Source organism: Pongo pygmaeus, chromosome 7, assembly GCF_028885625.2.
Source record: "Pongo pygmaeus isolate AG05252 chromosome 7, NHGRI_mPonPyg2-v2.0_pri, whole genome shotgun sequence".
NCBI lineage: Eukaryota > Metazoa > Chordata > Mammalia > Primates > Hominidae > Pongo > Pongo pygmaeus.
The window spans coordinates 38,533,057-38,556,281 of record NC_072380.2 but is presented as its reverse complement, the minus strand read 5'-3'; the positions used below and the strand labels follow the sequence as shown (position 1 = coordinate 38,556,281).

The 23,225-nt window shown below is 40.0% G+C and overlaps 1 protein-coding gene across 6 annotated transcripts in view; it reads left to right on the top strand.

The window, feature by feature from the left end:
- Window positions 1–23,225, top strand: part of NSD3 (nuclear receptor binding SET domain protein 3) — a 113,211-nt gene that overhangs the window by 82,660 nt on the left and 7,326 nt on the right. The window contains exons 15-22 of one of the 6 annotated variants that reach the window (XM_054498608.2): window positions 788–934; window positions 4,412–4,568; window positions 9,684–9,886; window positions 10,858–10,970; window positions 11,608–11,877; window positions 18,647–18,730; window positions 20,551–20,692; window positions 21,819–21,925. In XM_054498608.2, coding sequence (XP_054354583.1) covers window positions 788–934; window positions 4,412–4,568; window positions 9,684–9,886; window positions 10,858–10,970; window positions 11,608–11,877; window positions 18,647–18,730; window positions 20,551–20,692; window positions 21,819–21,925 — 1,223 coding nt within the window. Of the gene's footprint in view, window positions 1–787; window positions 935–4,384; window positions 4,569–9,683; window positions 9,887–10,857; window positions 10,971–11,607; window positions 11,878–18,646; window positions 18,764–20,550; window positions 20,693–21,818; window positions 21,926–23,225 lie in introns of all 6 variants that reach the window. The other 5 variants (XM_054498606.2, XM_054498604.2, XM_054498607.2 and 2 more) reach the window with 5 other exon arrangements.

Genomic DNA, 23,225 nt, shown 5'->3' with positions numbered 1-23,225 from the left:
ACCAGCCTGGGCACAAAAGCTATTATAGACCCCATCTCTACAAAAAAATTTAAAAATTAGCCTGGTGTGGTGGCATGTATCTGTAGTCCCAGCTACTCAGGAGGCTGAGGCCAGAGGATCACTAGAGCCCAGAAATTCAAAGGTGCAATGAGCCATGATCACACCACTACCCTCCAGCCTGGGTGACAGAGCAAGACTCTGTCTCAAAAAAGTAAAATATAAAATGAAATAAAACATGTACCATATTGATAGAGAAGAGTTTCATTATCTGGCAGAGAAAGTTAGAATTTCTTTGAGTATGTCTGAAGATATGAATAGAAAAAAAGAGACTTCCATTCTGCATTAAAGTGCTACTTGATATATGGAAGGTAGGTCAGGGTCTACTTATGTAAATGATTCTCATTTCTATCTCATTACATGATATATAATATCACTTTGTTCTTTGGGTTGTCGTCATCGTACATCCAAATACGAAGCAGTGTAGCTTTGTTTTCCCTAAGGGGTTTTCTGTATGATGTCAAGTGTTTATATCTTCAAATTATTTGAAGTTTTCTTCTGCAGAATATAGGTTTCTATAATATATAGGGATAAGGAATTGAGTAGTTCAGACTCCCTTTGAAAACTGTAGAAAACCTTTCTGTCAGATCTTTCTTTTTTCTTCATATTTTCATTTTCGCCCTCCCCACCCCAGCTTTGAAGCATACATAATAGGTGTTGGTTTATTTTTTCCTCATGGAATCATGGGTAGTTTCATTGCAGCTCATCTCTTTCTGTTTGTTTCGTATAGGGCTGATAGTTCAGGACCATTCAGACCCCATGTTCAGTTCATATGCCTATAAGTCCCACTACCTACTGAATGAATCAAATCGTGCTGAGTTGATGAAATTACCTATGATTCCTTCTTCGTCAGCTTCCAAAAAGAAATGTGAGAAAGGTAATAATCAAAATAGTTTCTCTTGCTTTTATTTTTGCATTTCCTATTTTTTTCTCTTTCAATGTAGGGGGGAAATGTATGCCTGTCAAGCACCATCTGTTGCTTTTGGTAAATTCTGCCTTGGTGGTTGTGACTGTGTCTTCATATGGCTGCACAATTATTAAAAAGGGCTTAAAATAATTCCATTGTTGCAAATTTTTACATATTCTTCCCTTGAATAAATTTTTACACATTCCATATTTATGAGTTATTAAAATAGGAAGACTAGGATTTTGGTCAGTATAAATATAGAATCATATTCTAAATGTTCTTTCTCTTTTTCCTGGTATGAAACTATCATTCAAATTGGAATAGAAAAGATAGGGTATAATTTGTTACTAACTTTCAACTAAATAACAAGGTAGGTTATTAAAAGAGGGAAACTAAGATACTGATACTTGAAAGTTTGCTTTTAGAATATGTTCTGTCATTGTGCTTCTTAAATGTTCGGTTAAGATGCTATGAAAACTAGTTGCCCTTCCCTTAGGAGGCATTGGTGGGAAGCTGGTGGGGGAGAATACCCCTAATACTGGATGCTGGAAGGCAGCCCAGCTGAATTGCTGATGGATAATTATCCACACAGTACCAAGAGCTAAATGGATATTTCTATTCTCCCAGTTAATTTAACCTATGGAAGAAAACTTTATATTGTGTTTAGTTTTCCATAGCCTACCTGTTATAAAAATGGTTTAACAATGTTGTATTATTTGGGGAGTTATTATCCCACAGGGAAAAATAAATGAGCTTGAAAGGTGAGGGCCTCTTCCTGTATACATTCCCATTATGATCTGGGGCCAAGTTCAGAATCTTTAAAGAAAACTTCATTCATAACTAATATACTATATACACACACACACACACACACACACACATATACACAGGTGTATTTGAAATGGGCTTTTGAAAAAATTCTTGGTGTTGCCTGTTTGATGTATCTTTGCTCTTTGTCAGGCATCTGAAGTGGCAACTCATGACTGAAAGAAAGTGAGACTAAGCAAGTCGATTGGAACATATTAGAAGTATTGGAGAGAGTACTGGCTTTTTTGTCTGTTTTCTGCAGTCAGATTATATCACCTTATTGATAATACTGCCTACTTCCAAAACAAAAAAATGAACATAGGTTTGACTTACTCCATAATTATTCTGCCTGAGACATTTTAGGAAATGCTTTATTTTCTTGCTGGTACCTATATAAAATTAGATTAATTCAATTGTTGCTTACTTTGTTTTCAGTACTCAGTATTAACTTTGACATGAATTGAAATTATTTTGAGCCCTCTGTTTGCTTAACTTGAACCATATCTTACTTCTCTTGTATCCTAGTTTTCTTGCATAGCACCAAGGTGGACCATTCATATTTTTTTTTTATTTCCCTTGTGTATTTTAAGCATCTTTATCATGACGATTTTCTCTGATGATTCTGGCTCTGTATTTCCTCTGAAATAAGACTTAAAATTAAGAACTATTCCATAATGTTAAAAATGGCCAGCCTGACTTTTCTACGTCAGTACTAATAATCACATGTCCTCTAAAGCTGTTTGCAGACTTTTCTCCCGCTGGTCATTCCTTTCTGATGGAAAAAAAATGAATAATCTCATTTTACTTTAAATTTATAGACCAATTCCCTACCTAAGTTTAGAGCACTTGGGCATCTGATCTCTAGGTTGGTAAATTGAATCAATTAATCTATATTGAGATGTAGTCCCAGAAAAAAAATCTTGATGATTGAAGTAAAAGCTTTTAAGCAGAGGAAATATAGTAATTTAATTCATCATGGGTTGTATATGGATTTCTTTTTGTTTTTATGTTAATCAGAAGTTTGAAAATCTATAGGAAGACAAGATTTTCTGGAAAATTGGTAGCAAGCCCTCAGAAGGTTGGAGCATGTGATTTGATAAAGTTGCATAGAGGGCTCTTACCCTTTTGCTTATGAGACTTTAAATCTTGGTACACTCATGGGTTATAGACCTGATTTTCCAATGAAAAGATCAATTTTTTTCAATAAATATTTGTCTTTATTATATTTCATCTTCAGTGGTTAACATTTGCTGTCACTTATTGAAATACATATTAGAAATACCTGATTTCCTCCCAGAATTTCGTATTTCTTAGCATTTACAACTATGTTGTTTTTCACACCTGTTTTGGTCTCAATCCAGAGAGTATTTTGTGTATCTAAAAGGAAAGAGTTTTGATAGGGAACTTGGAATTAGCTCCTTGCATATGGTACTTCATTCTATACTGATAACTACTTAATTTTATGCTATAAAGCAGTGGTTCTCAATATGAAGTCAGAAGAGACTTATGTAAACAAAATTTTTGAACTATGTTTAATATTTCAGAAAATCTAACAGAATTATACATTTGTACAGAATCAAACTGCATGAGTTTTTAAAATTTGGCTATGATTTTAACAATTTAATAGGATAATACTAGTTTTGTTATTGGGATCAGAATGTCTGATTGGCAGTTATATATTTCTTTGGTTAATAAAAATTGGAGACATTGTTACTTTTAAAATGCAGATTTTGGCCAGGCATGGTGGCTCACGCCTATAATCCCAACAGTTTGGGAGGCTGAGGCAGGAGGATTGCTTGAGGCCAGGAGTTCAAGACCAGCCTGGGTGAGATAGAGCCCATCTCAAAATATATTCTCTGTATATATATACATATATAGAGAGAGAATACACACACACGCACACACACACACACAGAGGGAGAGAGAGAGAGAGAGAAAGAGAGGTTTTTTGGTTGTTGATAAAATATTTGAAATTATGTGGGTTCATGAGGAGGGAAAAGGGAATCCTTGGTGATGAAAAAGTTGCAAACCACTGCTGTATAGCCTGTATATCTTCACCAAAAGGTAATGATAACATAATCACCAATTTGAGATTCTGTGTTCTTTTTGCTTTTTGTATTCTTTATGGAAAGAAAAAAGTACTGATCAACCTATTGGCTATTTTTTTGCTTGCTAATTATATTATAAAGGAATTTAGTTAACCATGGCACTGGATTAAAATACAACGATGACTTGCTTTCTTTCTTACCTCTGAAGGAGAAAAGAAAGTTGCTACTTACATGTTTGAAAAACCTCTCAAATCTATTCAGTCAAAAGATTTTATGCTTTAATTTGGTCATATGTTAAGAGTTTAGCTTCTGAACTGATACCTCAGTAGCCCATAGTTTAAAGGAGTAAAGAGTACATGGATGCTTTTGGTACTACTCAGAAGCTCTGAGTTTCTGGCCACTGAAACCCTGAAAAGTAGCTAAATACGTTCACTTGCTATTTTAATCCATCACTGTAGATATGACTCAGTCCCTTTGTTATTTGCCCCCAATTTGAAACAAATTTAATGTGCTGAAAAGATAACTTTCTCCTTTTTCTTTCTTTTTCTCTCTCCTCTTTTCTCAGTTATTAAGACTGTTTATTTGTTTCAAGGTGGAAGATTGCTCTGCTGTGAATCGTGCCCAGCTTCCTTCCACCCGGAATGCCTAAGCATAGAAATGCCAGAAGGCTGCTGGAATTGTAATGACTGTAAAGCTGGCAAGAAACTACATTACAAGCAGATTGTTTGGGTCAAATTGGGAAATTACAGGCAAGTTTTTCCAAGAACAAAGAGGAAGTATTCAGTCATTGTGCAGACCAGTTTCATACTCTGGATGCAGAGTGACTTGGAGATAGATAGGTAGACAGCATGGACCTACTTCCTTAAAAAAAAGAAAAGAACCATGTTTTGAGGCTGGGTTCTTAAGGGGTTGGGAAGGTTATGTTCCTAATTCATTGTTGAATTTCTTTTTCTTTTTCTTTGGGATTGGTTGGTTGATTGTTTGTGAGGCGGTTTGGCTCTATCACCAAGGCTGGAGTGCAGTGGTATGATCTCAGCTCACTGCACCCTCCACCTGCTGGCTGAAGCCATCCTCCCACCTCAGCCCCCCAAGTAGCTGGGATTACAGGTGCGCACCACCACCCCTGGCTAGTTTTTTGTATTTTTAGTAGAGACAGTGTTTCGCCATGTTGCCCAGGCTGGTCTCAAACTCATGAGTCAAGCAATCTGCCCACCTCAGCCTCCCAAAGTGCTGGGATTACAGGCCTGAGCCACCATGCCCACCAACTTTTGTTTTTAAGTCCTGAAAGTTGTTTTATACTAATGGGCTATGTACTACTAGATTTTGGAATAAAAGGTCTTATGTGGACAGTGGAGATGACTTTTTTTTCCAAAAAAACCTTTTTTTTTTTTGTGAGACGGAGTCTCGCTCTGTCGTCCAGGCTGGAGTGCAGTTGCACAATCTCGGCTCACTGCAAGCTCCACCTTCCGGGTTCACGCCATTCTTCTGCCTCAGCCTCCCGAGTAGTTGGGACTACAGGCGCCCGCCACCACACCCGGCTAATTTTTTGTATTTTTAGTAGAGATGGGGTTTCACTGTGTTAGCCAGGATGGTCTCGATCTCCTGACCTCGTGATCCGCCCATCTTGGCTTCCCAAAGTGCTGGGATTGCAGGCGTGAGCCACCGCGCCTGGCCAGAAAAAAACTTTAAAATTTTTTTTTAATTTAAATTGAATAAATATAGTGAGATGGGGTCTCACTATATTGCCCAGGCTGGTCTCAAACTCCTGGGCTCAAGTGATCCTCCTGCCTCAGCCTCCCAAAGTGCTAGAATTATAGGAATGAGCCACCACACTTGGCCAGAGATGATATTTTCTTTGTGTCTTAATTAGATATATGTCGATTGCTGATTTCTAATAAAATCAAGTTTATATTCTGGTCAAAATAGCTCTTTGCCCCTGAATCTCGTCCATTTTAGCCCTAAACCATGTGTAAAGAGAAAACTTTTTAGAATTTAAGGAGAGATTATTCCATTAAGAGGCTTTAGTCTTAAGGGAATGAAGCAGGAAGTATGTGAGTACCATTATTTTAATAATACTTTCTCCTTTAAGGCTTTCAACGAGCCTTTGCTGAACAGGTATAGTGATACAATTCTAAAACTTGGCCAGGTACAGCGGTTCTTGCCTGTAATCCTAGCACTGTAGGAGGCTGGGGCAGGTGGATTGCTTGAGCTGAGGAGTTCAAGACCAGCATGGGCAACATGACAATACCCTGTCTCTACAAAATATATACAAATTAGCTGGGCATAGTGGCGTGCCAGGTGTGGTAGCATCATAGCTACTCAGGAGACTGAGTCTGGAGGATTGCTGGAACTCAGGAGGTTAAGGCTGCAGTGAGCCATGATTGTGCCACTGCACTCCAGGCTGGGCAACAGGGCAAGACCCTGTCTCAGAAAAAAACAACAACAAAAAAAACACAACTAAAAAACTCTACATTTTAAGGCACATATTTCATATATTTATCATTTTACAAAGAAAATAGATACTATTCAAGATAGCACAATAGAGTTCTGCTTTTCAGTTAGAATCCTAGGTAAAATATATTTCTCTCCTTTTTTTTGAGACGGAATCTCACTCTGTCACCCAGGCTGGAATGTAGTGATATGATCTCTGCTCACTGTAACCCCCACCTCCCAGGTTCAAGCGATTCTCCTGCTTCAGCCTCCCAAGTAGCTGGGATTACAGGCACCTGACACCACACCTGGCTAATTTTTGTAATTTTAGTACAGACGGGGTTTCACTATGTTGGCCAGGCTGGTCTCGAACTCCTGACCTCAGCTGATCTGCCTGCCTCGGCCTCCCAAAGTGCTGGGATTACAGATGTGAGCCGCCATGTCCGGCTCTAAAATATATTTCTAGAAAATTTCAAACATACTGTAATTTTTTTTAGCAAGAGCTATGTTTGTTCTCCCTCTCTCTCTCTCTTTTTTTTTTTTATTTTTATTTTTTTTTGAGACAGGATCTCACTCTGTTGCCAGGCTGGAGTGCAGTGGTGTGATCTTGGCCCACTGCAGCCTCCGCCTGCTGGATTCAAGCAATTGTCCTGCCTCAGCCTCCCGAGTACCTGGGACTACAGGCGCGCTCCACCACGCCCGGCTAATTTTTGTATTTTTAGTAGAGACGGGGTTTCACCATGTTGGCCCGGATGGTCTCAATCTCTTGACTTCTGATCCACCGACCTCAGCCTCCCAAAGTGCTGGGATTACAGGCATGAGCCACTGCGCCCAGCCTGTTCTCTCTCTTTTACATATGTTACATGTTTACCCATTTAAATTTTAGAACTTCATTTTTAGCTGAGATCTGGGGTATTGAGATCAAACCTCCCCCCTGCTTCCTTTTCTTTTTCTTTTTCTTTTTTTTGAGACGAAGTCTTGCTCTGTCCCAGGCTGGAGTGCAGTGGCGTGATCTCGGCTCACTGCAACCTCCGCCTCCCGGGTTCAAGCAATTCTGCTGCCTCAGCCTCCCAAGTAGCTGGGATTACAGACGCATGCCACGACACCTGGCTAATGTTTGTATTTTTTTTTTGAGACAGAGTCTCCCTCTGTCGCCCAGGCTGGAGTGCAATGGCGCCGTCTCGGCTCACTGCAACCTCTGCCTCCCGGGTTCAAGCGATTCTCCTGCCTCAGCCTCCCAAGTAACTGGGATTACAGACGCATGCCATGATGCCTGGCTAATCTTTGTATTTTTTTTTTTTTTTTTTTTTTTTTGAGACAGAGTCTCACGCTGTTGCCCAGGCTAGAGTACAGTGGCACGATCTCGGCTCACTGCAAGCTCTGCCTCCCGGGTTCACGCCATTCTCCTGCCTCAGCCTCCCAAGTAGCTGAGACTACAGGCGCCCGCCACCACACCCGGCTAATTTTTTTTTTTTTTTTTTTTTTTTTAGTAGAGATGGGGTTTCACCATGTTGGCCAGGATGGTCTCGATCTCCTGACCTTGTGATACACCCGCCTTGGCCTCCCAAAGTGCTGGGATTACAGGCGTGAGACACCGTGCCTGGCCTAATCTTTGTATTTTTATTAGAGATGGGGTTTCACCATGTTGGCCAGGCTGGTCTTGAACTCCTGACTTCAAGTGATCTGCCTGCCACAACCTCCCCAAGTGCTGGGATTACAGGCCTGAGCCAGCACACCTGGCCAGTACAGTATGTTTTTAATACCTGGGAAGAAATACATCTAATGTTAATAGTGTCAAGGATGAGATTACAAGAAAAGGCATTTTCACTTTTCTACTATACATTTCTGCATTGTTTTAATTTTTAAAAGAAGTGCATACTGCTTTCATAATTGAAAAATATGTATCTTTCTGGCATGGAGAAGGGTGCACAGTTTGAAAATTAATACATTTAAGACATTTCTAGATAAGAAATATCTAAAACAATGTAAGAAGCCTTCAGATCTTCAAATAAACTTCAGTTTTTTTAAAGTTATGAATATGAAAATGTCTTTGATTTATTTTAATACTTAAATTTTAATTATATTACATTTTAAAGAAACCCAAAACAGTGCTCCAATTAAGTTCACAGTCCAGTGAGATTTTATATCTAGGTCAGATTCTTCTTGTATGTTTTGGAAAGACTTCCATCCATGAACTAATTCTTAATGTATTTCTTTCCAATCAGGCCCAGTGGGGCTGCATGAAGCTGTTTATTTTCAATAACTAGTTATTCCAATGTGTTGCTTCTTGGGGGAAAATATGAGGACCTGGAACAAACCCAGGCAGAACATGTGCCTCTTCCTAACTGACGTTAGTGAAGGCAGTAACTGTATATATATTTAATTACCTTAAAGTTGTTTAGAAATAAATAGAGCCTGCTTTGAGAACGAACCAAGTATCAATCACAGAAAATATTGGTTTTTGTTTTGTTTACAATTTGAGCATGGATTCTTACCCATGTTTTTAATTCTTAGATGAACAGCAGAGTACCTTTCAGGTGACACTTTATCAAGTTCTGCAATATAAATCTGGGAGTGCAATCATGTCATCATTTATCTTCTCAATAATACAGTTATGTGTTAAAAAATTGTTTTATTAGGCATATGTAAAATAAGAGGTTCAAAAAATTTAAGTCTATGTATATTTACTACAAAAGCCCATGAGGTTGGCCTCATTTTCTGACTATTAACTTCATCATTCAATTCTTAACTTGTCTGCTTGCTAGAAACTACTGTCAGATTTCCTCACAGATGGGTTCATTTAGTGACTGCTGTAGTATTCAATTATCATAGCCTGAAACAGTTATATTTTCATTCTGTCCTCTATTTCATGTTTAATTATGATCTAAGATGAATTAGATTCTGAAATATAAAGTGATATAAAACCTAGTACATTTGACCAAGAGGTGTTTGCCCAGGTTGACTAGAGACTAAATGCTGATTTGAATGGGAGTGGTCATTCTTTATGATAGCATCAGTTTATTCTCAAAATGATTCCATGGACTACTAGAAATCAACTGTTATACCTTGAAAGATAATCTCAGTATTAAGTTGGGGGGGAAACATGACTTTTCTAGGATTGAAATTAGGTTTGGAATATCATTGGGTAGTAGGTTCAGTATTATTATTACATTTTAGAACATATTTTCATGATATATATTTTATAAATATGAAATATTTTTTAAAAGAAAGTAGATCAGGTGTTTAGGGCCTAATTTGTTTAGTCTGTGTTCACTATTTCATTAATTACTTTTTGTAATGATGTGTGGTATTTTATGTTCTTAGAATCTGAAAATTGCAAAATACAAAACCTTTTTTCCCTTCTGCCAATCTTGGAAATAGTGCTTTTTTGTTTCGTTTTTGCCTTCTTGATCTAAAATTGCTTTCGTTTTCAGATGGTGGCCAGCAGAGATCTGCAACCCCAGGTCTGTGCCACTGAACATCCAGGGCCTTAAACATGACTTGGGGGACTTCCCTGTATTCTTCTTTGGTTCTCATGACTACTACTGGGTACACCAGGGCAGAGTGTTCCCTTATGTTGAAGGAGACAAAAGCTTTGCTGAGGGGCAGACTAGTATTAACAAGACCTTCAAAAAGGGTAAGCTGGATGATGTTTACAATGACTCAAAACTACAACTCTGGTGTCAGTTTCTCAATATCTCCTCACCTCCCTAATATTTCTGGTATTAGAGAATTTTCACTAGACATTATGATCCTGTGTCCATAAGCTTCCAGTCACATTAGAACCAGGTTTAAAATACATTTCAATATTGTAGACTGTGCTGTGTATTTGAAAGGAATTTCTTCAGTGATCTTTCTATAAACACAGATTATTCTAGGAATAGTCTTTTTTTTTTTTAAGACAAGGTCTCACTCTGTTGCCCAGGCTGGAATGCAGTGGCATGATTACAGCTCACTGCAGCCTTGAACTCCAGGGCTCAAGCGATCCTCTTGCCTCAGCCTCCTGAGTAGCTGGGGCTACAGGTGCCCGCTACCATGCCCAGCTAATTTTTGTACTTTTTATAGAGATAGGGTTTCACCATGTTGCCCAGGCTGGTCTTGAACTCCTGGGTTCAAGCGATCTGCCCGCCTCAGCCTTCCAAAGTGCTGGGATTATAGCTATGAGCCACCAAGCCCAGCCTGAGAATAGTCTTTTTAATCAAGTGAAGTTCCTTTGCAACAGAAGAGTAGTAAAGCCTTCCCATGAAAAGCCTTACAACTGCTTTTGCAATGAGTTGCCAGCAAGTTTGGCTTTCTGGTAAGGGTAAAATGAATTTAAATCTATTACAAGGCAAAAAGCTGCTCTGAGGGTCACTTGGAGACTTCTGATCATTGAAGTAGAGCCTCTTCCCTGAGGCAACAGCATGCACAGAGCATAGTGTTCAGTGAGTTATATCCTATTTCATTGTTACCCCATCCTGGTGGTAAACAGTAACTTCCAGAAAATAATTTTAAAAAGAAAAATCTCAGGCCAGATGCAAAGCATTGGGAAGGCAGTGTAAAACTACTGTCCCATCAATTTTCCTTTGGTTTTTGGTATTTACATACTTTGTATCATCTTATTGGCAGCACTGGAAGAAGCTGCAAAACGTTTCCAGGAATTGAAAGCACAAAGAGAAAGTAAAGAAGCCCTAGAGATTGAAAAAAACTCAAGAAAACCCCCTCCCTACAAACACATCAAAGTAAGTCTTTATCTCTGGCCTGGGATTGCCAAATAAAATAAGAAACAAAGTAAGTCTTTACTATGAAAGCATTGGTATTTAATAGATGAGATGAAATGCATTACTCTTCAATAGTTAAAGACCCTTTTTGACTTGTGCAAACTTTTGCTAATTATCACAGTCTTCTGTAACACAGAGCTTATCTGTTGGAAGCATCAAATGGGAACCATAGTTATTGTGCTGTGAAAATTAGGTCTTTGATAAATCCTCTCATACCTAGTAGCAACATGTCTTATGTGAAATCCTGTTCTTGTTCTACCAGGTTATCCCGCCACCAAATGAGAATATAGGTGTTTACTCCCTTTATTTCAGAGAACCCACAAACAAGCGTATTTTCTCGTTTTCAGTTATGAAATTTCCATCTAGTGAAAGTAGAAATACCCAGGATAAATAAGTGAAAATTCACATGAGGCTTTGATATTTTTGTCAACTAAATGACAAAAAGAGATGGTTATTAATCTCAGCTTATTCATCAGGAAAGATAACCTTTCCCGGAGTAGCACCACAAGGCAGTAGCGTGGATGTTTTAGATGTTCCTGTTCACATTGCCAGATGACTTACCTGCTGCCTCTCTCTCGCTTGTGATTTTGTTTTCTAGGCTAACAAAGTAATAGGAAAGGTGCAGATCCAGGTTGCTGACCTGTCAGAGATTCCCCGCTGTAACTGCAAACCAGCTGATGAAAACCCTTGTGGCTTGGAATCTGAGTGCCTGAACAGAATGTTGCAGTATGAATGCCATCCGCAGGTGTGCCCAGCTGGAGATCGTTGTCAGAACCAGTGCTTTACAAAGAGACTGTACCCTGATGCAGAGATCATCAAAACGGAGCGGAGAGGCTGGGGCCTCAGGACCAAAAGGAGCATTAAGAAGGTAGCATGGGATGGTGGTGGGGGGTGGAAGAGACCAGAACCTGGCTTTTTAGGAATGCTTCAGTAGGGTATAGTTCTAGGGATAAAATAAGCAGAAATTTGTGGTAAAATGTTAAAACCTCCCATGTTGAGAGTTTGGTACTTCTTGAGCAAAGAAGAGTAGTAGGAAGAAGATAGTGATAAAATGTACTTAAACTTTGAGTGTCCAGAGGCTAGTCATAAAAAGGAGAGAGGGGACACTGGTAATTTCTATGTGAAATAGTTTTTACTTGTTTTTTTTAGTTTTATTTTTATTTTCTTTTAAAGACAGGGTCCCCATTCTGTTACCCATGCTAGAGTACAGTGGCGTGTTCATAGCTCACTCAAGCCTTGAACTCCTGGGCTCAAGAGATCCTCCCACTTCAGCCTCCCAAGTAGCTGGGTAGGGTCTCACTACATTGCCCAGGCTGGTCTCAAACTCCTGGACTCAAGTGATTCTCCTGCCTTGGCCTCCCAAAGTGCTGGGATTATAAGCATGAGCCATTGTGTCCAACCTAAAATTACTCTTGACATTTTTCTACCTTTTAAAAAAAATCAGCCGGGCACAGTGGTCACAGCCAAGGTCAGGAGATTGAGACCATCCTGGCTAACATGGTGAAACCCCATCTCTACTAAAAATACAAAAAATTAGCCGGGCGTGGTGGCACCTGTAGTCCCAGCTACTCGCGAGGCTGAGGCAGGAGAATCACTTGAACCCTGGAGGTGGAGGTTGCAGTGAGTTGAGATCACACCACCGCACTCCAGCCTAGGTGACAGAGTGAGACTCCATCTGAAAAAAAAAAAAAAAATCAGGTTTGTAATTTAAAAATGCCATCTAATGTAGTAAAGTCATACAATACAATCAATACAATACAATACAATACAAAAAAGACAGCAGAGTGAAATTCTTCCTTCATCCCTTCAATTCTTCATCTCCTCATCAGAGATAACCATTGTTCATAGTTTGATAGGTAGCCTTTTATAACTTTTTCTATATAGTTATAAACATATATAATAATACATTTTTAAGGGTTTTCTAAACAAATATCAGACGTTTTCTTCCCATTCACACACTATATCATAAATACATTTGTGGCAGTACATATAGATTTTACTTCATTCTTTTTAACAGTCTTATTTTAGTCATAGTAAAATGTACCATATTTAACCTATTTCCCAATAAGTAAATAAATAACCTATTTCCCCAATAAATAAATAATTTAACCTATTCCCAATAAATAAATAGATACATAAAGATTTTTAAATTCCATAATGAATGTTCTCGGTCATCCACCTGTGTGCACCTATTTCTGTAGGTCAGATTGCTTGAAGTGAAATTCAGTTATTCGGTACATGTGTATTAAGCTGTTTCCTATGTGGCAGGTATTATTCTTGGTACTTGGAAAACAATAGTGAACAAGACACATGAAACCCTTACGTTAGTGGATCTGCTTGAGGAGACAGATAATAAACATGTCGAGTGCCATTAACTGCTGTGAATAAAAATAAAGCTGGAAAAGGGGCTAGCTGGTGACAGGGATTACCCTTTTCAGTTGATTGGCTCAGGGAGGCCTGAGGAGGCGCCGTTTGCCGTGTGTGTAGTAGAAAGCCATGAAGGTGTGTGCAGGAGAAGAGCACGTCAGACTGGAGGCAGGCAGCTGTAAAGGCTGCAGTGTGCTCCAGGAACAGCACAGGAAGTTCTGTGCCTGGGGAGGAGCCCCAGGAGAGGAAAGAGAGGAGCTGCGGTGAGAAGGTCAGCCACCGGCCAGATAGGATGGTGCCTTACTGGCCATATCAGCCATGGGATGGGGAACATCTGGAGGATTTTACTAGGGAGTGATTTGATCTGATTTGGTGTATTAGTTTTCTATTGCCACATACAAATGTTACCACAAAGTTAGCAAATTAAGACATAACACACATTTTATTATCTCACAGTTAATATGGGTCAGGAGTCTAGGCAATCCTTAACTGGGTCCTCTAGTGAGGACCTCACCAGGTACCAATCAAGGTGCTGACTGGGGCTGGGTTCTCCTCTGTGGCTTGACTAGGGAAGGATCTGCTTCCCTGCTTGCACAGTTGTTGGCAGAATTCCGTTCTCTAGCTATAGGGCTGAGAGACTCCAGTGGTTTTTGTTTTGGGGGGTGTGTGTGTGTGTGTTTGTTTTGTGGTTGGCCAGGAGCTGCTTTCAGCTTCTAGAGGCTGCCCCACAGTTCCTTGCCACATGGGATTCCCAGCATGGCCACTTGCTTCCTTACAGCCAGCAGGGGTGAGAGGCACTACAGGAAGATGGACACTGAAGTCTTATGTCATAAACTCACATAATCACCCCGTCACCCATGCCATATTCTGTTGGTTAGAAGCTAATCACAGGTCCTGCTCACACGCAACAAGGGGAGGAGGCGACACAATGGCATGAACACCAGCAGGCAGGCATCACAGGGGCCACCTTGAGAGTCTGTCTGCCACACTTGGGTTTCGAAAGGATAACTGTGGCTGTGGTATGGAGAACATATGATAAGGAGGAAAGAACGATAAAGGGAGACCACTAGAGTCGCCCAGGAGAAAGACAATGGTGACGTGGAATCACTGGGGTTGTAGTTGAGCCAGGGGGGATGTGGTTGGATTTCTGACATTTTGAAGGTAGAGCCAACAGGATTTGCTGATGTATTGGATATGTGGACTGGGCTGCTTGGTCAAAGGCCAACCACATCTAAAATGTCATTGTATAATGCAAAATGTTTTATATTACTTTAGTGCCATGCATATCATATATACAAATTTTTGCCTATGATTTCACTGGAGTTTATGGGGCCATCCTGAAATCCATCCACTTGAATATTGTGTTAACACCTTTTAATAGTACTTGCACTTATTCTGAAATGTGTTGTAAGATAACTTATTAAACAATCTTGATTTCCTTCTGTTTAGCTAGCACTTGAGGGTTTGCTGATGTAAGACAATTGGTCTTTTACAAAATAGCTAGAAATATACAATCATTGAAAAGTGTAATCATAAAGACATTATAGCAACATGAAAAAGATATTCGGGGTATTTACAGGAAAGAAGTCCAATATGAAATGGAATGTACACAGTCAGTCCCCTTCTTTCTCCACAGAACAGATTCCTGAAAATGTGTGCCAAACTAGGGACTTCTTGTTATGAAGTTGTTTCTTTCTCAGAAAAAATTTTAAGGTATTAAATATTGAATGACAGCCTTTTTGCTGTGGTCTTTAAGGACAGATCTGTAGCATTTTTTAAGTTAATGAATTTGTTACAATTTTTGTTCATAATTGAATTCATAGTTAATGGTTTTTAAGTCTAGTCAGCAACTCGTTGAGGCTAAAGATCTGTCTCTTAGGACATCTGAAATATTTCCATCTTTATTTACAGTGGTATCAAGTTTATGAGATTTGCTCTCATATTTGATATCAGCACTTAATTTTTCTGTATTTACTCATTTTCATAGACTAACAAGTATAAACCATAATACATCATGATCAAGCTTTTAAAGTCACAAAACTATTTCTTCAAATGAAATCTTACCTTGAATCCCAATGTGTGAAAAAAGAAGTAGTAGAGCTGATTTGGTTGAAATTCTCCTCTATGGGTTTCCACTAAAGAAAATTTGCCCTAGGCCGGGTGGAGTGGCTCACACCTGTAATCCTAGCACTTTGGGAGGTCGAGGCAGGTGGATCATTTGAGGTTAGGAGTTCGAGACCAGCCTGACCAACATAGTGAAACCCCATCTCTACTAAAAATATAAAATTAGCTGGGTGTGATGATGCATGCCTGTAATCCCCACTACTTGGGAGGCTGAGGCAGGAGAATCGCTTGAACCCGGGAGGCGGAGGTTGCAGTGGGCCAAGATCACGCCATTGCACTCCAGCCTGGGCAACAAGAGTGAAACTCCATCTCAAAACAGAAAATTTGCCCTAACATCATTAAGTGTAGTAACAGTAGGTGGCAATGCAGCCAAGATGGCAATACAATCTTCTGCTACCCTTTGATATCATATCATAGTGCAAAATGTTGTTCATCAGCTGATAACAAAGTCCAAACTGGATACAGGAAAAGCCATTTGAGGCTGACAGTGTATGTAATAGACAAATGTGCAGAACAGTCCCATGTCCTTTGTGAGAAAGGACTGGAAGGAAAAAGTGAAGGAAATTAACTGTTTATGGTGCTGCAGTTACAGACGAGTTTTGTTTTGTTTTGTTTTCCTTGAAACAGAGTCTTGCCCTGTCACCCAGGTTGGAGTGCAGTGGTATAGTCACAGCTCACTGCAGCCTTCAACTCTCGGGCTCAAGTGATCCTCCTGCCTCAGCATCCTGAGTAGTTGGGACCACAGCCATGCACCACCACACCTCGCTGATGTTTTTTATTTTTTGTAGAGATGAGGTTTCACTGTGTTGCCCAGGCTGATCTCAAACTCCTGGCTCAAGCAGTCCTCCTGCCTCAGCCTCCCAAAGTGCTAGGATTACAGCATGAAACACCACACCTGGCCTGTTTTTCTTTTCCTAACTGAATTCCGTGTCATAGCTTATATAGTAGATAAAAACAGGAGAGAGAAAAAGCCAGTGGTCACCTTTGGTAGTGACTGCTCCGCAGCTGAAACATATGTAGCTCCGTGAAGCAGACCGGTGCTTCTCGCTGAGCTCACTCGCCACACGCCACCAAAGGAAGAGCAGGGAGGTTAGGGCCCTTCTAGTTTAACCATTCATTTCTTTTCTCTTATTATAATCTATTTTTATCAATAGAAAAGATTAAATGTTTTAAAGACCATTGGCTTACGTTCCTAATGATTTTCCACAATCAGAAAACGTGATGCAGTACTTCTTTCTCTTCAGATAGTGACTACCAACAGTTCTGTGATACTAAGAGCTATGAGAAGGGCTAGTGGAAATTTGTGGGGTGGGGGGTGGGAGGGAGAATGGGACAGAAATCTGATAAAATAAGCCAATACATTTTTGTTTTTCAAAACATTTATTTTCCTCTAAAATATATTAGTAAGATTGGTAAGTCCTTATAGAGAATGTTGACCTAGATTGAATGAGCAGTGCTTTTGAGGTGAAAAGGTTAATGATTATGTAATTATAAACACAAAATGTTGAATGTACAGTATTTGCTCTTATTTTTAAAGGAGCTTATCACTGTATGCCTGTTAGAACAGCTAAAATAATAAATAGTGGCAATACCAGATGCAGGCAGGACGTGGAGAAAGTGGATCTCATGAACTGCTGGTGGGAGCATACGACGGTACAGCAACTCTGGACAGTAGTTTGACAGTTTCCTTAATAAGGAAACATACACTCACCATATGGTGCAGCAGATGCACTCCTGGCCATTTACCCAGGAAAATAAAATCTTATGTCCACACAAAAACTTTCACCAGAATGTTCATAGCAGCTTTATTTGTAAAGCCAAAATCTGGAAACAATCCAAATATTCTTCCATGGGTGAATGGCTAAACAAATGGCAGAAACACTACTCAGAGATTTAAAAAGAACAACCTGTTGATATACTCAGCACCTTGGGTAGATCTCAAGAGACTCTGCCTGATTTTTTTCTTTAAAGCCAATCTCAAAAGGTTCTGTACTATATCATTCCATTATAAAACATTCCTTTTTTTGTTTTTTTGGTTTTTTGAGACAGAGTCTTGCCTTGCTTTGTCACCCAGGCTGGAGTGCAGTGGCGCGATCTCGGCCCTCTGCAGCCTCTGCCTCCTGGGTTTCAGTGATTCTCCAGCCTCAGCCTCCTGAGTAGCTGGGATTACAGGCATGTGCCACCACGCCTGACCAATTTTTGTATTCTTAGTAGAGACAGTGTTTCACCATGTTGGCCACGCTGGTCTTGGACTCCTGACCTCAGGTGATCCGCCCGCCTCGGCCTCCCAAAGTGCTGGGATTACAGGCATGAGTCACGGCGACCAGCCAAAACATTCTTGAAATGACAAAATTCTAGAGATGGAGAGCAGATGAGTGACTGCCGGGGGTTAGGATGAGATGAGTGGAGGAAGGATGGAGGAAGGGTGTGATTATAAAGGAGTGAGTTATCACAAGGAATCTCTGTGGTGAGGCACCAGCTCTGTATCTTGATTGCAGTGGTGATTACGTGATCCTACACCTGCTAAAACCGCATAGAATTATGTACACACACAAATGCATGCATGTAAAATTGGTAAAATCTGAATAAAGTCTGGATTATACCAATGTCGGTTTTCTGGTTTTGATATTGTACTGTAGTTATGTCAGATGTTACCACTGGGGGAAACTGAGTGAATGTTCCCAAGATTTCCCATGTACGATTTGTGCCACTTCCTCTGAATGTCAGTAATTGCTTCAAAAGAAGCTTAAAAACAAAAACAGAGCACACTTGTTTCAGATTCAGATCTCTTCCAGGTCTCACCCCAAAACGTGCATAGCCACCAACTAGTAAAAGTCTGTTATAATATAGCTTCAAAGGCTAGAGTTAGCTTTATCCCGACATCCCAGCGATGTACCACATGTTGTCACTTGGACTATAAAATAGTATTGTCAGCAAGAAAAGGCAAGCAGATTGTCACCTTCTGAGGCACTTATACCAGAAAAATAATGCCACCTGAATGCCTATGAATAAATAACCATTTCTTTCTAGGGTTGAAGTTATATTTTCAGGGTTCTCTTTAATTATTTTGGGTTATACATGTGTCATTAAGCAATGCTTTATATAATACACTGATTTTAAGTTACATATTGCACATTTATCTCCAGGGTGAATTTGTAAATGAATACGTCGGTGAATTAATTGATGAAGAAGAATGCAGATTGCGAATCAAGCGAGCCCACGAGAACAGTGTAACTAATTTTTATATGTTAACTGTTACCAAGGTAAAATTGCTTTTTTTTTTTTGTAAGAAAAAAGGATTTGTTTTTGTTTTTGTTTCATAGTCTTAATTTGAACTCAGTTTCTTTTAATTTGATTTTTCTTCAGGCAGAGCATAATGATTTGCAGTAGCTAGTGTGCTGCCTACTATAATGTGCCAATTATACCAGAGTAAAAAATGAATGATACTGAAGCTTTGCACGTCATGTAAGACAGCACTGTGAGTGAAAATAAAACCAGGAGCAGGGTTAGCATATCTGGATTTTAGTCTGAGCTCTTTGTCAAAAAAGTCCTGGGCCTCAGTTTCTTTATTACTGAAGGAGAGAATCAACTCTGTGATTCTAAGTTACAAACCACCGTTATTAAAGTTCTACTGCAGCCAAAACTCCAAATTGTTCTGTATATTAAAACTTTTTGGCAGGGCACGGTGGCTCACGCCTGTAATCCCAATACTTTGGGAGGCTGAGGAGGGCAGATCACATGAGCCCAGGAGTTTGAGACCAGCGTGTGCAACATAGGAAGACCCTGTTTCTACAAAAAATAAAAATAAAGTTAGCCAGGTGTGGTGGCATGTGCCTGTGGTCCCAGCTCCTCAGGAGGCTGAGGCAGGAGGATCACTTGAGCCCAGGAGGTCAAGGCTGTAGTGAACTGTGATCACACCACTGCATTCCTGCTTGGGCAACAGAGCAAGACCCTGTCTCAAAAAAAAAAAAAAGAAGAAAATAATGAGTGCTGTCATAAGAAAAATGACAGTAAAGCTGCTAGTTTAATCTCTGCAGTTGTAAGACCTATTTGATACATAGTACATCTATTATCTCAGTTAATTTTTTTGTCAGTTCTCTGATTTACAGAGGACAAGAAGCTGATGTCCAGCTATGATAAGTGATTTGTTGACTATTTTGTTACACTTTTAAGAACCAAGACTAGTACCCATGTTTTCTGTGTTCTAGGCTATCATATCTCTAAAACTGAGATTCAGAATATCATTAAGAAATGGGGCTTAAAAGTATTTTAACTGATATGTCATTGTTTGAAAGTTTTACAACTTTCATAAACATATTTCATAAACATCAGTTAAAATGCCATTCTTTATGATTGCTGGGATCTGGCTCCTTCAACCCTATCCTCCCTGCCAGTGGCCCCTTCAGCCATCATGACAGCACTTGAGAGGCTCAGTTCTGTGGAGCTTATCCAGATTATTAGAGTTCAAATTCAGGAAACCTGAATATTCAGCTTTTTAATGTATTGTGAACTTTACATAAAAACAGAGCAAATAGATAAGCACTGGAGAATATATCCTACACAGTAGTCCTCCCATCAGACAGATCTCCAAGTTTTGTTTCTCATTTTTCTTTCTTCTTTCTGACCTAAGCTCTCATGTATCCCCTCCTATACTAGTTTTGCTTCCTGCTTGGAGCAGAAAAGGAGGGCTGACAGCAAAACAACAGAGCAGTTATCAGAACTTCGAGATCTCTAATCAGAAAATACCATTCCTAAACCTCTGGCCCACTAATCTTCTAAATAGCATTATTCCATGGTCTATTTGTTTCTAGAAGCAAACTTAAAAAGCAACTAAATCCCACTTTATCCTAATTACTTTACTTTGACTTGAAGGTCATCAAATAAAGGAGAGAACTTAGTAAATTACCCAGGCAGCCTCACATTTCCTGATTTGTCAGTTGTCAAACACCAGTTGGTAGCAAAATGTTGCTGCCTGTGATCCTTGACTGAGTTGGATGTTTCTGGGAGAGACTTAATTTGTGTAAAAGGTACCTTTCTTTTCTTTCTGAAGGACCGTATAATTGATGCCGGCCCAAAAGGAAATTATTCTCGCTTCATGAACCACAGTTGTAATCCCAACTGTGAAACACAAAAGTGGACAGTGAATGGAGATGTTCGAGTGGGACTATTTGCTCTCTGTGATATTCCTGCAGGTAAAAAAGTGACTCGTTCCCCATGCTTTCCTCCCTAGGAAGAAAGAATATCCCATAGAGCCAGGACATGGTTCTTCAAGACTTGATGCCCAAGAACTTATTCAAATAAGAGGAAGGTTATATTTAGAAAACGTATTCAAATAAAAGGAAGGTTATATTTAGAATTGAGTGTTAGCTGCCAGTGAGAGGTAAAAATCTATAACCTCAAAAGGGAATTTAGTGAGAACTTTTGTGTAAGAGCAGGTCTGACAGGATTCTGTGTCCACAGTCCTGCTGAATGAATTCTCCAAGTTAGCTGCTGTCTGTACAGTGTAACCAGATGTTTTAGCTGTTGTTTTCTTTTTAAAACATATTAACAGTAATGAGCTTGTGTTAACAGCAGCTGGTTCCTTAGTTGCTGGGATCTTTTGTTGTTGTTTTCACTTTGAAAGATCATTCTGTTTCAAATTAGACATAAAAGCCTCTGAAGCCAGAGCTATTTTCATTTTTCCTTACATATCCAGCATCTGAACAATAAAACTTGGTTTCTCCTTTGTTTAGTTTGTAGAAAAATAGGTGAGAAGAGAAATGCTATAGCTAAAACAGATTTAAACTGTGTTTCTAGAACTCATTGTGGATTGTTTAAGCCCAGCTAGAAGAAAGCTTAGGAGGCCCTAGTTTGAGTCACTGGATCTTTGGTGTATGCAGTAAACCTTCATTTTGGATCTTTATTTGATCATAATATAAGGCAGTAATTACTGGAAATAGTATTGTTACAATTCCATGGTCATATTGTTCATTTAGAAACTAGTGTGAGTTAGCTATAGAAAAGAAGGCTGAACTGGAACCTATTCTCCTGAGCATAGATTGCAAATTCTTAGACCCTGTCACTTTGGTTTCAGCCACTGCTGTGAAAAGGACATGACTTCTTTGAGGATGTGTAGTTTTGCTGTCATTGTTCCTGGGTGGGGATGTTTTTCTCCTTTTCTTTTTTTACCATCACTGTTATCAATGAGGTAGAACACTGCCAAGGGAAACGCCTTCATGCCAGAATGATATCTCTTTTTTTCATTAGGGGAGTGTGCCTGTGAGAGCATTTCTCTTCCCCATGACTCGAGTTTGAATAATTATTTCTCTTGTGTTTCAGGGATGGAGTTAACATTTAATTATAACCTAGATTGTCTGGGCAACGGCAGAACGGAGTGCCACTGTGGGGCAGATAACTGCAGTGGTTTTCTAGGAGTGCGGCCAAAGGTCAGTCTTGCAGGGGAGCGCCCCCAGTCAACAGGTGATAAGGAGTAGGGCTGTTAAGAAGTCTGGCCAGGTGTGGTGGCTCATGCCTGTAATCCCAGCACTTTGGGAAGCCAAGGCGGGCGGATCACGAGATCAGGAGATCGAGACCATCCTGGCTAATACCATCCCGTCTCTACTAAAAATGCAAAAAATTAGCTGGGCATGGTGGCGGGCGCCTGTAGTCCCAGCTACTTGGGAGGCTGAGGCAGGAGAATGGCGTGAACCCGGGATGCGGAGCTTGCAGTGAGCCAAGATCGCACCACTGCACTCCAGCCTGGGTGACAGAGCGAGACTCCATCTCAAAAAAGAAGAAGTCTGTTTGTGTTGTGTTTGTGACCATCTCAGGAACCTGCTGGCAGTTGGGCACCTGGATTAGTTTGTGAGTCATCAGCTGGGCTTATCGAACATTTAGACTGTGACTTTCCGAGGAAGCTTGTTTCACTAAGGTCTGTTAGGTTCTGAGAATGTATTTCATTTCAGATTGAATATGAAATTAGCAAAAAGCTAATTTAAAACTTTTTAAAAACCCACAAAATACTAAAGGCCACTGAATTATACACTTTAAAATGGTGAATTATGTGGTATGTGAATTATATCTCAATGAAAAAAATTAACAGGTTGTCTAAAAGTTGCTTGGATTTACCACTATCCTTGCAATTAAAAATAAAAAGCACCTGGCTGGGCGCGGTGGCTCAAGCCTGTAATCCCAGCACTTTGGGAGGCCGAGGCTGGTGGATCACAAGGTCAGGAGTTTTAAGACCAGCCTGACCAACATGGTGAAACCCCATCTCTACTAAAAATACAAAAATTAGCTGGGCGTGGTGGCGCACACCTGTAATCTCAGCTACTCAGGAAGCTGAGGCAGAAGAATCGCTTGAAACTGGGAGGCAGAGGTTGCAGTGAGCCAAGGTCGCGCCATTGCACTTCAGCATGGGCGACAGAGCGAGACTCCATCTCGAAAAACTAAATAAATAAAAATAATAAAAAGCACCCTATTCAAAAGTCAATGAAGGCCAGACGCAGTGGCTCATGCCTGTAATCCTGGCTCTTTGGGAGGCCAAGGCAGGTGGATTGCCTGAGCTCAGGAGTTCAAGACCAGCCTGGGCAACACAGTGAAACCCCATCTCTACTAAAATACAAAACATTAGCCATGTGTGGCAGCACGCGCCTGTAGTCCCAGCTACTCGGGAGGCTGAGGCAGGAGAATTGCTTGAACCCAAGAGGCGGAGGTTGCAGTGAGATGAGATCGCCCCACTGCATT